This window comes from Perna viridis, chromosome 2 (assembly GCF_037379345.1).
Source record: "Perna viridis isolate PV_CMFRI_1.1 ecotype Kerala chromosome 2, ASM3737934v1, whole genome shotgun sequence".
In the NCBI taxonomy this organism is placed as follows: Eukaryota; Metazoa; Mollusca; class Bivalvia; order Mytilida; family Mytilidae; genus Perna; species Perna viridis.
The window spans coordinates 9,921,249-9,936,555 of record NC_142446.1 but is presented as its reverse complement, the minus strand read 5'-3'; the positions used below and the strand labels follow the sequence as shown (position 1 = coordinate 9,936,555).

General features: G+C 32.3%; 1 protein-coding gene across 8 annotated transcripts in view; it reads left to right on the top strand.

Moving 5' to 3' along the window:
• The window catches only part of LOC148623582 (serine/threonine-protein kinase VRK1-like), a 27,758-nt gene extending 12,451 nt beyond the window's left edge, over window positions 1-15,307 (top strand). For 4 of the 8 annotated variants that reach the window (XM_088565498.1, XM_088565500.1, XM_088565501.1 and 1 more), the window contains 7 exons: window positions 1,437-1,541; window positions 3,353-3,485; window positions 3,756-3,876; window positions 4,813-4,871; window positions 7,503-7,645; window positions 12,709-13,057; window positions 14,662-14,924. In XM_088565498.1, the coding sequence (XP_088421624.1) occupies window positions 1,437-1,541; window positions 3,353-3,485; window positions 3,756-3,876; window positions 4,813-4,871; window positions 7,503-7,645; window positions 12,709-13,057; window positions 14,662-14,762 (1,011 nt within the window). In that variant the 3' untranslated portion in view covers window positions 14,763-14,924. Of the gene's footprint in view, window positions 1-1,436; window positions 1,542-3,352; window positions 3,486-3,755; window positions 3,877-4,812; window positions 4,872-7,502; window positions 7,646-12,708; window positions 13,138-14,661 lie in introns of all 8 variants that reach the window. The other 4 variants (XM_088565503.1, XM_088565502.1, XM_088565499.1 and 1 more) reach the window with 3 other exon arrangements.

Sequence of the window (15,307 nt, the reverse complement as noted above, 5' to 3'; positions counted from 1 at the left end):
ATTCTTGGGTTTCATAAATTCTCACAACTCTTCATAGGAACGATTTGAAATTAGAGTTGCAAATTCATGGGAAAGTTTTAAAGTTTTGTTTGAAACTTCAAGTTGATGTGTTGTGTATGAGAGTTTTGGGTCCAGTTTAATCTTTCTTTGAATTTTAGGATAGGGACATTTATGATATATATACACATTTCTGCTAATTTTTTTTTAACACTAAATATATATTGCTTATTATTTGAGCAATTATTTTTTCCATGTGTTGTTTCTGTTTTGTATTTTTTTTCTTTTGCTTTGTCTTAATTTCTTCGACTGTGATGTATGGGTTGTTTTCTCTGTACTTATTTCAGGATATGTGCACAATAATAATTTTGTGAAAATTTTTAAACATTGATATTTTATATCATATGCCTGTCTCTATTTATGTGAGCTTGCTTTCAGATGAATTTTTGATTTTTCATTCTTGATTTATGGTACTTTGTTCATACATAAATTGGAAAATTCAGACTTTAACTCAAAAACACTTGCTGCAATGTATAGAAAATTTTAAAGAATTGTTTATTTAAATTGATGCAAGCCTCTTTAATATTATAAATTTACGATTTTACAATGTAGAGTTAAAGGACATTATTCATATAAAAGGGGGAATTTTGCTGTTTTTGGACTATAACTGGAAAAAAGAATTTGTATGAAACTTTGGGAATTGGCTTAAATCTATTGATGAAAGTTCTCTATCAATTGTTATGAATTTCTTATTTTTCTTTTTTTAGTTTAGTTAAGGGACTTTGTTCTAGAAAAGGGAAAATCTTTGCACACCATCTTGAAAAGACTTCCATTAATCTTCAATAAATGTTTTTCTTCTCTTAATGTAAGCTCCCTTTTTACTTGAATATATTGTAGATGATGCAGTTTTAGGTTAATATGTGACTTTATTCTTACAAAAATTGAGCTACTTTCATTTTTAGATTATTACTCAAAAACATCTACCAATTGCCATTAAATTAGGAATTATTTATTTCCTTTGCTTTAGGCTTCATTTATATTTTTATAAATTATTTTGTCCATAAGCAATGTTTTACGGTTGATATAAATCACATTGTCTGTCCATGAACTTTTACAAGTAGTATTGCAATAATTCAAGTTATTTGACCATTTGCATTCTGGTCAAAATCTTTTAGCATTTCAAATATTTTATCCCAATCAAAACTCAGCTGTGTCAGGTTTGAATTGTCAAGTCCATATTTACCCCAATCATTCAGGGTTTGACCTCAGCAGAATATGTAGCTGTGCCCTGCAAATAATTTTATTCAGTCATTTACTTATTTTGATAATAAACTGTGCAATCAATTATCTAATTTTAATGACATAATAATACATTGTAATATGATATCTTAGAATACTTGCATAATAGAGGATAATGACATAATACCTGTTTATTTCAGCTAGATATCCTAGAATACATGCACAATAGAGGATATGCGCATGCAGATATTAAAGCATCTAATCTGTTGACTGGCTTTAGTCATGGTAAAGAACAACTAAATGAGGTTTGTTCCATGCTTCAGTGAATATTGTTGCAATATAGGTACAATAATTATTTATTATTTATTTATTAGTCTTCTATGTACTAAAGGTATGTCAAGATGATATAATGTTCAACAGTGGACATATTTTTTCTGTGGGCCCTGATTGTTGAAGTGGTTCAACCAATTGAATCATCAATTATTTTTGTCCTATAGGAAAAGCACAAGGTGTTCAGATGATTTGCACTGCTTATTCATCCTTTGGCATTTGATCTTTTTGTGCCATAATATATCTACCAGTTTTTCTTTGATTAAAACACTTCTAATTGATATTTAGAAAGGAGGAATTTATAGGTTTTCGAATTGCCTTTTTAGATAGAATATTCTGAATAATACTCCTGATGAAATGAAATGAACTACATTTTCAGTGTTATGGCTCAACATTTTACCTTCATTGTTTAAGGTCATAGTATGTTAATGAGCCAGGTGTGTCAGCCTTCTTTGCTTATGAAATTACATTTTGTAGCGGTAAACCATAAGACAATTCAAGAATTCTGTTTGTTCTTCACACTAAATGATGAATTAGACTGATGCCTATGAAAGTTGAAAGATGCACCTTAACCTTAAGTCTGTACATATATTAGTCTACATAAATTAAACAAGAAGCTCCCATGAACCTGAAGTGCTCACCTGGTTATTTTTTTTGTCTTTCAAGGGCAATAACTCTAACAAGGAGCTGTCCAACAATTTTGACTTAAGGAACACCTTGGTAGGACTTATCATAGGATCATACATCAATTGAACATTCATTCTATCTATTAGGCCACATCAAGTTTATTTGTAGATTTTCATCCACCGGGGCTGGTGGGAAGATTTTATTTTTCCAAGATTTGTAAAATCTTATTCCCGCTTACTAATTCGTTGAAAAAATCCTGGAAATGTGTACTTTTGGTTCTGTTTGTGCCATACCATGGCTTTATTTCCCCTTATAATAAAACATCACTTTTTACCTTCCAAGGGCAATAGCTCTTACAAGGAGTCGTCTGACAACTTTGATCCCTGGAGACTTTTGTAGGCGTTATAATAAGGATCATTCCAGCAATAAAAAGAATTTGGCTAAACCTAAAGGTTTTTGAGATATATGTGAAAAACTACTGTCTGACCCCTATGTTCTATTTTTAGTAAGGGACAGCCATGTTTTTCGACAAATCAAAAATCCCCACATCAGTTGTATGCAGGATACCCATGAAGGAACATTCATACCAAGTTTGGTTTCAGTTGGTCAAGTAGTTTTAGAGGAGAAGATTTTGAAATAACATTAAAAATAGCAAAAAGTTTCGAAAAAAGGGCATTTACTCCAATTGGAACCAAACTTGGTTTGAATGTTCCTTGGGGTATCAAAACACCCCTATGTTCTATTTTTAGTTACAATAACTTTGTTTTTCAACGAATCAAAAATCCCCTCTTTTGTTGTATACAATGTACCCCAAGGAACATTCATATCAAGTTTGGTTCCAATTGGTCAAGGAGTGTCAGAGGAGAAGAGTTTTGAAAAATTGTTAATAACGACAGACGCCAAGTGATGGCAATAGCTAAAAAGGGCTACATAACTTCTTTATAGACCAAATGTGTACTCCTCATTATACTCTGTGATTGTCCTTCAAACTTAATGGCATTTTGCTTATGTAATCTGAAAATTAGACACCTTTCACCTGACTTGCCTAAAATTTCATGTAATTATTACAAACATATTAGAAAAGTTATGAAATAGAAGATTGAATCTAATCATGTTCTAATAAGATTGACGGATTGATTGTTGCAGTATTTTGCTTTAGGTATATTTGGTAGACTTTGGGTTGGCTTACAAGTTTTACTGTGATGGTACACATAAGCAGTATAAGGAGGACCCAAAACGTTGCCATGATGGCACTGTAGAGTTCACTAGTACTGATGCACACAAAGGAGTTGGTATGTATTATTCTTGATTAGAATACTCAACATCTGTGTTTTATCACACCTGAATTGCATCTGTTTATTTATAAAGTAAAACAAATTCCACTTCGGAAATGATTTTTTCATATTGACAAATATCATATTTTATTACCTGCATTACCAACAGTGAAAGCAGGTCTAGTACCGTAGCTACTTGTCTGTCTGTCAGTGTTAATGGAATTTGCCTGAACAATTATCTGAATCCTTATATAACACTGATTTTATGACATGTATGATTCTTTTCAGCACCATCAAGAAGAGGTGACCTTGAAATTTTAGGGTTTTGCTTGTTACAATGGCTGTGTTCACAGTTACCTTGGGAAAACAATTTAGAAAATAAAGACTATGTCAGAGATTCAAAAATCAGGTATATTGTTATGATATGTTGCTTAAAAATCCCTTGTACCTTTAGACAAATTAAGAATATTAGGTTGATTTTTTTCCATGTTTTAAAATCCAGATTTTACCATTACAAATCTTTTTTTTATTACTGTATATTTACATTTCTGATTTTGCCAACTTCTGCTTTTTTAGCTCACCTGGCCGAAAAACATGGCTGCCGTTACTAAAAATAGAACATGGGAAAAATGACAGGTTTTTTTTTTTAGTTTTCAGCCAATATCTTGAAAACTATGATAGATAGAAAGAAACTTTCTGTTGCTGAAATGATCCTTATGATAAGTTCTACCAAAGTCTTCTTGAGTCAAAATTGTTGGACAACTTCTTGTTAAATTTATTACCTTTGAAAGGCAAAATTCACCCAGGTGAGCAATTCAGGCTCCTAGGAGCCTCTTGTTTTTTTATGACCTCGTAAAATCATCCCTGGAATATGTTCACTGAAACCTGTACATGTTATTGACATTTCAGTTATACTGTAATTGCTTAATTGTTTTGTAAACAGATATTGATTTAACTTGTAGAGATTTTGATCGGAGATTATTTTCCTGTAAGGCTAGTTTTCATGTTGTATAACTTGTCATCAGCTGAAACTTTGAAACCATTAATTTGAATTATTTCAATTTTAGTATGATTGGTTGTCCAGTGTCTTGTTAGCACATCTACTTCAATTAACTTATTCTCTTTCAAAATTTTCATGTACTTATGTCATGTTAGAACTTGGAAACCATTTGTGGAAATGTTTAATGTGAAATGTACTGTTTTTTTTATTCGTCATGATTATAAATTTTTCTATTGATTGGGAGGAGTGTCTGTGTTCTACAGACATCTTATTGGGAAGGGCATCTGTTTCCTGTCCTACAGACATTTCATCATCTAGTCATTTATAAAGTGCTTTGTTTTTCAGATACATGAGGGATATTCCTGGGTTGATGAAAGTATGCTTTCCTTCCGGATCACATCCAGGTAATAAAACAGGGATCATATAATAACCTTAGCTCTGTCACAACTAAAACATGAGGGTAAACATGGAGACTCACTGAAACATAAACTCTTAACACTTATACATAGAGTATGACTCACTGAAAGGTTAACTCTTATCAGCACCTAAATATGGAGTATGACTCACTGAAAGATAAACTCATATCAAATCCTAAATGTGGAGTATGACTCACCGAAAAGTAAACTCTTGTCCATAAACATGTAGTAGAACTCACTGAAAGGTAAACTCTTATCAAATCCTAAACATGGAGTATGGCTCACTGAAAGGTAAACTTATCCCTAAACATCCAGTAGAACTCACTGAAAGGTAAACTCTTATCAACACCTAAACGTGGAGTATGACTCACTTAAAGGTAAATTCTTATCCCTAAACATGGAGTGTGACTCACTAAATACTAAAAGGTAAAGTCTTATCCCTAAACATGTAATATGACTCACTAAAAGGTTAAAACTCTTATCAACACATAAACAAAACATACAAATATGTAGTAAAACCTTTATCAGCAGATAAAAACACAGATAGGGTAACTTGCCCGAAAGTTGGACATGTCCCTTTAGTGGAAAACTTTTAATTGCATATTCTCATTGTTTCTAGTCAATACATGTCATCCCACATTGTCAAATTATTGTGCCAAATTTCTGAAGTCCAGTGATTGAATTTAAGGGGAAATACTTGTTAAATGCAAGTTGAAATTCAATTTTGCAAGTAGAAATTGTTTCCACTTATTAAAATATGCTGGTGAAATTCTATATATCATATAGGTAAAGTCCAGAAATAACCCTAAAAACTTAAATTTAGTGAGTGTAAATTTTCAGTTCTTGCTAAATTTAGCTAGTGGAAAAAATTCTGAAATTCAATCCTTGCGAACTGTCTGCAAAGTATGATGTTGTACTTGGAAACTGGTTCAAATCCTAATTAGTCTCAATTTGGTACCAGAAATGCCAAGTTCAAAGAACAATAAGTTTAGAATTTAAGTTTGTGCATTAATTCTTCAACACAAGTTTATAGACGTAAAAAAAATACATTGTGCCAAAGTTGTCTCTGACTGCAAGACTGGCAGAGTTGAATAGGGGTAAAGTGGGGAAAACAAAACCTCCTTTAATCCAGGAAGAAACAAGACTTTGTACAATATGCCCATAAAAGGGCTGCTCTTGGTATTGGCTTCACAAAGAAACCATTCTTACAATTTGCTGGGCAATATATTAGAAAAGCAGGTGTAAAGTGAATGCTTCAGAAAAGTTTTAGAGAGAATTGAAAACAGGCATTCAGATTTGGTTCCCAGGACTACAGAGCCAACATCCACAGGAAGACATAAGGCAAATGACAAGCAGCGCCATAAGGCAACTGACAAGCAGCGCATTATAAAGTACTTTGACGGGTTAGAGCAGGAATTGGTACAACATGATCTTAAGTACAAGTCTCACCTTACATGTAATATGGACGAAACTGGTCTCTCTCATTTGGTTTTTGTGTGATAACTTAAGTTGTGACTGACCGTTATGAATTTTTTATGATTCTACTAAACATTAAAGGAAGGTTTCTATTTAATTAGGAGTTTGTGGCCATTACTGTTTTAAAATAAGGAGCCAAAAAGGGTAAAAATAGGTGTTTTGTTAAAACCCTTGTAGAATGTTTTCCTTCTGATTTTTATTATTCCTTTTTATTGTGTTCCTTATTTAATTCTTGTAAACAAATGTATCAAGCTGATTTGATGTGTTTTTGGCCGTTTTCCAGTTATGAGGAGACCAAGGGGCCACACCCCCCAAAAAATTCTCCTTTTTATACCCCTACCGTCTTTATCTGAAGAGGACTTTAGATTTGCACTCCATCCATCCATCTGTCACTCTGTCTGTCTGTCAGTTCTGAAAAAAAGTTTTCCACACTTTTTTTCTAAGTGCTTGCAGATATTGAGCTTATTTTTGGTGTGTATGTCTATCTTGATGAGTTACAGATCAAGTTAATGTTTTGTTCTGCTCTGCTGATTTTTGTCCAAGTTATGGCCCTTGAACTTCGAAAAGTTTACTGATATTTAAGTTTTCCTCACTTTTTTTATAAATACTTGCAGATATTGAGCTGATTTTTGGTATGTGAGTCTACCTTGATGAGTTACAGATCAAGTTTATGTTTCGTTTCACACTAAACAAATTCCCAATACAGTTGTATAATGGTGCAGTAGGATTTGAACCATGTAGTCAGTAAGACTAAAACTAAGTCCAAATAATTTTGCAGTGTATGACCTGTGACCCTGCCATTTATTTTTCTTGGATTTTGCAATTTTAGTTCATAAAAAATAATTTAATTCCTTGGATTTCGAAAACTATTTTATATTATCATAAATAGTGTTTCTGATAATTTTAATGATCTTGTTAGTTGACTTTGTTAAAGCACTAACCAATATACACTTATTTAAAATGGAGAAAATTTGTGTGATGGAGTAAATGTTTACTTAAGTAAAATATTGAGAGCTATATTGTACATGTGTGTCGTGTAGTTTGTGCAACAATTTACCTTTGAAAAATGTTACTGGTAGTCATATTTTAGTAAAAAAAATATCATATTAGTAAAAGAGTCTTATTTACTTGATATCATTTCAGATGAAATATCTAAATACCTGCAGTGTGTCTCCAAATTAAAATACGATGAAGTTCCAGACTACAGTAAATTACGAAGTTTGTTCAAGGGAGGACTCTCAGGAAAAGATGAATGGAAAATTGACTTACCTGTAAGTTCTCAAAAGGTTTGTAAAGATTTCTTGAATTTAGGTTAATCATTTTTTGTCTGTTAAAAAATCAGTAATGGTAACTGACTAATGGATTCTATCTTTTTTTTTAGGTACAGGCATCACCAAATCTCAATAATTTTTGTCAGTCCAAAACCTCAAACACTGTACTGAACTTGGCTGTACACTGTTTTATATACTTTTTAAATGCCATATTAAGATATGAATACAAAGTTCCTGTGGAGGGAGCTTTCTAATTTATTTTTGATTTTTGATCATTAGCATACTGATTTTGAAAGTTTTATTTTCCCAGCTTTGCAGTGGTATGCGACTTTAAGATGTCATTTGTCCTGGGAATTCAGATTGAAAATTTGAATATTACTTTTTTAACATGTAAAGTAATGGAAACATTAAAAGGGGTTAGTGAGACCTTAAAAACTCGTAAGTGCAACTCCTCCCAAACTGCTCAATGTATTTAATGAAATTTTATAGAAAAGTTGGGTATTATATGTAGATGTGTGTGAAGGAATATAATTACTGTCAGAGGACTGCAAAGGGGGATAATCCTACAAGGGTTTTACATTAAGTCTATTTGAAGCAGGGCTGTGGGGGTATTCTCTTTGATTTAGTCTATTAATTATCACACTCACCTACATTTTATATGGCCAAAATTTCCTAATAAACTTTGATCTGAGTCAGATGAAAAAGTAGTACTGGACAGACACTAAATTCCAACCAAACTTGGATGTGGTGCAAGAATATTTGTTGGATTGATGATCAGAGTGAAGAGTATTAGAGACTTCAAAATCTTTGGAATGTTTGACAAAAAGAAATAAACACTCAAGAACCAAGTGCCAGTATCAAGGATTATTTTGGTGGTGTGGAGGATATTTAGGCATTATCACATGGTTCAGAGAAATGTGGAAATAATAAGCACACTTCGTCACCTGATATTTTAAATGGAGTGTCCCATGAGTATTCTGGTTGTTTTGAGTTGTCCCTTATATCCATATGAATGATATGACCCAAGTTATGAACAAAATTGTCAGTAAAAATGTATGGAAGCTGTGGAAACAGTAATTAAGATTCCTTGCCATATCATATGTCTATTATTTGTCTCCTGCCATATCACGACAGAGGGCCTTTATAATGGTCCTACGTCTTAGTAAATTTGTGGCCACAACTCCTCTGAAACCACTTCACAGATCTTTTTATGAAGTGTAGGTGTGCACCCTTTTTCACTTATATTTTTATAGTAAATTGTAATGGTGTTTTGTGACTATATTTCTCAATCTACTTTGTTGACACATCTCTTTTGACTCCTTTCATATATTATTATGAAGTGTTAATTTACACACTATGCAGGCATTTTGTTATGGGACTACTTTAAATATTCATCATTTTCAAAAAAAAATTGTGGATACATTTCCTTTGAAACAGCTTGTAAGATTCCCTCCATGTTTGGTAGGATGTTATGAAATGGATCATTAGACATGGATACTATTGAGTCATTTTGGTTTGACAAGTTTTAGAGTTCTGTGACTTTATTAGATTTGTTCTACTGTTTTCATCAAGTTATTTGAAGTATATTCTGTCCACACAGAATTTTTTATTAATGGTATGCTTTTGATTTCATTTACCATTGTAAAAGGTAAATTTTTTTCCTGAAAAAGAAATATTGGTTCATCCTTGCTGTATAAAAACAAAAAAAGAATATAACAGAAATCACAATGAAGAATCCTGTGGCTTTTTTGTTTTTATATAGCAAAGCTGGGTTAGTTTGTACTCCGTATTATACCTCCATAATAGTAGTTTATTCATGACTGTCAAAGACAGGTCATATTATGGTAAACAAGTGCCCCTTTACCAATCAATTGTAAACATGAAACACTGTAACCTGAGAATGCCTTGTTCAGTATACTGCAGACTTTAGACAATTGTTGGTAGACACTAGTTTTTGTGTGATAATTTGAATATTAGTTGGTTGATCTTTATAATTTTTTCCATGAGGCTCCAAATAACCCAAGGAAGGTTTTAGTTAGGACTTTTGGAATTATGGCCCCAACTGTTTTGGAACAAGGGGAATAAGAAAAAGCCAAAACAAGTTTTTCAAAGAATATAACTATTTAACTCATGTAAAAACATATGGATTTCTAGGTTATTGTTCAGCAATATTTTATGCCCCTATGGTCATATTGGGATTGATTTCAGGGGTTAAGATTTGAAACATTAAGAAATGAGCAACCAAAAAGGGGTCAGAAACAAGCATTTTCCAGATGTATGGACAATAACTTGATTGTGAGAAAATAGATCTTCGTTAAATTGTACTTCTTATCACAAAAATTGATTTTGAGGGTTGTGACTTGAGCTGTTTAAGAATTAGGGGCCTGAAAAAAGCTTTTTTCTGATTCTCGATAACCTATAGTAAAAGGGAATGGATCTCTTTGAAATTGTACCACAAAGTTCCTAAAAAGGAAGGTTGGGATTGGCAATGGAGGTTGGGACTCTAAGGGCCCAAAAAAGGGCCACTTTGATTCTGGTCAAATTTTATCCTGTGTCTAATTACAATCATAATTTTAAAGCTGTTTGAATGGTGTGTCCATACTTGCCCCAACAGTTCAGGGTTTGACCTCTGCAGTCATTCAAGCTACACCTTGCAAACCATTTTTTTTAAACTATGTTACAAGATTTGAAGGTTTGTTTGAATCGTTTCAATTTTTTTACTGGAATTTTTGAAATGTGATTTTTCTTCACATGTCCCAACACATCTTGAGAGTGCTGTAATTTAATTGCTTCAAACTTTACTGAGTTTTTAAGTATGATGATCTCAACATCTATATCCCAAAAAGGGGCCAGAAACAAGCATTTTCATTATGTCTGGACAAAAACTTAGATCTCTTTGAGATTGCACCACAAGGTGTCATATCATGAAAAGAAAGCTGAAATTGATTTGAGGGTTATTACTTGAACCATATAAAAATTAGTGGTGAAAAGGGGGCTAAAAACAAGCATTTTTCATGATGTCAGAACAATAACTTAACTAATAGTGAATGAGTCTCTTTGTAAATGTAGTACAAGGTGCCATACTCCAAAGGGATTTCTTGGATATGTTTTGAACTGATAAGGAATGAGGGATCAGAAACAAGCCTGATGTAAAGATAATGACTTGAGTAAAAGTGAATGGATCTCTTTACCAAAGGTGCCGTACCCCCCAAAGGAATGCTGGGATTGATTTTAAGGGTTGTTCTTATTGAGGGAGAAGGGGTCACTGATTCTGGTCTAATCCTGTGTCAAATATTAAATCACAATCAAAATTCAGAGCTGTATTAAGATTAATTGGTGTGTCCGTACTGCCCCAAATTATTAGCTAATAATTTGATAACCATAACAGATAGAATGAAACTTATTTGTTGAAATATTTATCATGAAAAGGCCTACAAAAGTTATCATAAGGTTCAAGTTGTTTGACAATGGTCTCACTAACCACTTCTAACGTTTCCATTACTTTACATGTTAAAAAAGTAATTTTCAAAGTCTCACTGTGAATTCCCAGGACAAATGACATCTTAAAGCTGCATACCGTTGCGAAGCTTGGAAAATAAGGCTTCCAAAATCATTATGCTAATGGTACGATCATAGTATAAATTCTTCACAAAATTTACTTGAATAAATAATACTGAAAATCCACATTTTTACCTGTTCTGCTATCTGACAGCATGGAGGCAAATTACTCACACATGTAAACAATATTCATACACTTTTGTAGTTAATTACATATATGATTTTAAAGTTCACATTCTCAGCTTTATTTTGACTACTTTTAATCATAACTGACAGCATGAAGGCAAATTACTCACACATGTAAACAATATTCATACACTTTTGTAGTTAATTACATATATGATTTTAAAGTTCACATTCTCAGCTTTATTTTGACTACTTTTAATCATAATACACACAAATAATGCACCTACAATGCATATGTCTAGGTTCAGTGTGTTTTTGGTACTACATAGGGGGGTGGCCATTTGACCCGGAAGTGGTTAGTGAGACCAATTCCTTATTAGAGTTAATGCCCTTGAAAGGCCAAAAATGATGAATTTTGTGGTTTTTAGCTTATAACTTGAAAACTAGTAGAGGTAAACTTTCAATTGTTAAAATGCCTCTTTATGATAAGGCCAAAAATATGTTTTTGCAGTTTCTAGCCAGTATCTTAAAAACCATCATAGACAGAAAGAAATTTTCATTGATGAAATGATCCTTATGATTAAGTTTTTTGCAGTTTTTGGCCAGTATCTTGAAAACTATAATAGATTGAAAGAAATATTTGATTGATGAAATGATCCTCAAAATAAGAAAATAAGGCCTACAAAAGTCTTCAGTGAGTTAAGATTGTAAGATGACTCCTTATTTGCCTTGAAAGTCAAATATTTAAGTTTTTTTTATTCAGTTTAAAAGATAAAAGTAACTTTCACTTAATGAACTGATCCTTATGACTAGCCCTTTAAAAGATTAAACTGGGTTGTGGTAAGGAAAGACATTTATTAGGAGTTATTGCCCTTGAAAAGTCTGAAATAGCTATTTAAGCAGTTTTAGACATATATTTTTAGACCTTTAATAGCAGATAGGGGAAGCTTTTAATTGCTGTAACATTTTCATATTCCTGATATCAAACACTGGTATTCACATGATGAACAAATGAGTTCCTAGTGAGCGTTACAGGCTCTCAAGAGCCTCTAGTTTTTCACAACTATAAATGCCTCATCTTAAATTGCTTCATACATTAAACAGCAGTTTGTATTATAATGTCTTTCAGGTCTGTATACTTTTTGATGAATATTTGATTTTTTTGTTTCTTTGTTATTGAACTTACACTCTAAAATGAATGGCATTTCGCATGTCACATTATAACATGAGAATATTGTACATTAATTGCTTCAGACTGTATAGAAATCATAACAAATAATGGATTATTTGTGAGCCAGTGTAGAAATGATTGAAGCTTTAGTGGAATTATATTCATGATGTACATTACTTGTAAATCATAATCACATATTTGCAGTAGTTCAATTAAATTTCAGACTGGAGTTAAAAGGAAGAGCATAGAACCTGGTCCTTCAGTAGAGAAGAGAGCAAAAACCACACCTAAACCTAAGGCAACAAAGAAAACTGCACAGAGGGCTGTGGAGGATGTAAAATCTCCTAAACTTGTCAAGTCACCAACCAATCAAAAACAGATCACATCACCAAGATCTGTAAAACCACTAACATCACCACGTGTTCAAAGAAAAACACCACTGAGTAAACAAGGACAAATATCATCTCCTACGGTGCAAAAGGGAACTCCGGGGAGATCTACACCACGAAGTACAATGTCAGCCAAAAAGAGGTCAAGATCTCGGACTCCAGTAAAACCAAATGAAATGAAAGGTGATCTAAAAATGGATGCAACTGAACCAGACAAAAACAGTAGATGTATTGTGTCATGAAAATATTTTAAACCTATTCATGTAATTTTGAATTCTATATCAAATTTTTCCTCACATAGTGGCTTGGTCGTATAGTCTTAACAACTTCCAATAGGAGTTTTTCCCTTTGAAAGACCAAATTGACTACATTGTATTTTTACTGTGTTTGGCTTCCATCTTGAAAACCATAATAGATAGAAAGAAAGAAACAGTCACCTGCTGAGATGAAGTTAATCATTTCCTTATTGGAGTTATTGTCCTTTTGCGAAAAGTACAATTTTTGCTGTGTTTAGGCCCGGTCTTGAAAAAAAAAGATAATGTCAGTTCTTGAAATGATCCTTGTAACAAGGCTTACTGTAAACCCCCATTTAGTCAAATCGAATGACAAATTCTGAAAGAAGTTATGGCATTTTTAAAAGCCTTTTGTCTTGAAAACTGTAATAGATAAAAACTTTTTTTGATGAAATGATTATTATAACAAGGCCTGTTGAAGTTTATACTTTGAGCAATAATTCATGATTTGAAATGCATTGATATTTTTTGTTGATTTTGGCTTCTTATTTGAAAACCATAATTTAAAGGTTTTTCTCAAAATCATCTTAAAACATAAGTCTCAATTATGTTTTAAGGTATTTCCCTTGGTATGCAAAAAATAGTACAATTTTTTTATTTTGGAAATTAAACTTAAGAGATTTAAAAAAAAAAAAACTTTAAATGCTGAAACAACCATAAAATATGCACTTTTATACTCCAGCACGCTCTGTGGCAAGGTATTATGTGATACCATCCAAAAAGTTGTCTCTGTTCCCCTACAGTTTTCAAATGATACCTTAAGAGCAGATAAATGATTTTTTTTAAACTTTGCATAGTTATAAAGTACTAAATACAGGTTAAGTTTACTTTTTAGCAAAATATGAAATGCAGTTTTTGAGTTCAGCCATTTTGAACATTTGCCATCCCCCCATTTTTTACCGTTATGTGGCATGGTATTACTTAATTTTCCATTAATGCCCTATTTTTCTGCTTTGCTGTAAAAGTAAAACTGTATCGCATGGTTCCAAACTACAAAAAGTTTTGATTAGTTTTGAAGGTCATGGCTGTGTTTGGGATGTAGGGGCCAAAAATAAGCTTTTTCTAAAATTTAACTATATGACTTAAGTATAAGTGTACGGATCTGTATGAAATTGTACCACAAGGTTCACTAAAAAAGTCTGGCTGTGGATGATTTTTAGGAGTAATGACCTTTACCTTGAAGGAATTAGAGACCATAAGGTGCAAAACAAATATTATCCTGATTCCCGGGTACTTGAATAAACATGTTCTGGTAATAGATCTCCATGATTCCAAGGTTCCATGCCAAAAATAGGTTTTGGTTTATAGGTTATTCAGGAATTAGGACATTAAGTATATTTTAAAACTTTTTAAACTGATTTCATGTTTTTATGTCTTTGAAGAATTTCAGGAAATTGAGTTTTCTTTGATATGTGCAAGAACTAAATGTTGTCTAATTTAGTGTTGTATAACTGATTGGGATACTGATTCTGACATATCCTTTTCTTGTTTCAGTGGGTAAAAAGAATACAACAAAAAGGAAAGTCAAAAGAAGAAAAGCTGTACCAACATCTGATGCCTCTATTCAAACATCCCCAGGGTTTTCATCAGGTTAAGAAACGTACTCAAAGTGCCAATCATAACATGGCAGATAGTCTATTTGCATCTGTCCTTATTATTTATTGCAAAGAATAAAATATCTTTTAAATGTCCTATAGAGATAATGTTTTTTTTATGTATTCCAAGCATATGTTACATAAAATTGATATCTAATTTAAGCAGGTTTTCTTTTTTTTATACCTGTATTTGTAAGGCATTCTGCTATTTGCTTGTCTTTGTAAGGCATTTTGCTCTTTGCCTGACCATCTGTTCAAAGGTCATACAATAACTTTAAAGCACTTAAATTTTTATTATATCTTGGTACAATGTTTTTCTATTATGGAAGGAAACTCCCTTTTGATTAACATTGTTTTTCTATCATATTTTGTGTTGTGGAACACTGAAGAAGGTGCCATATCTTATGCTTAAATGGAGCTGTTTAATCCACTAAGTTGTGGTTATTATTATACGTACACTTTCACTTCAGTGTCATTTATGCCATTGCTTTGGTCTTCTGCATACTGCAAAGAAAAAAAATAAAATTTGGAGTCAATAAAATAAA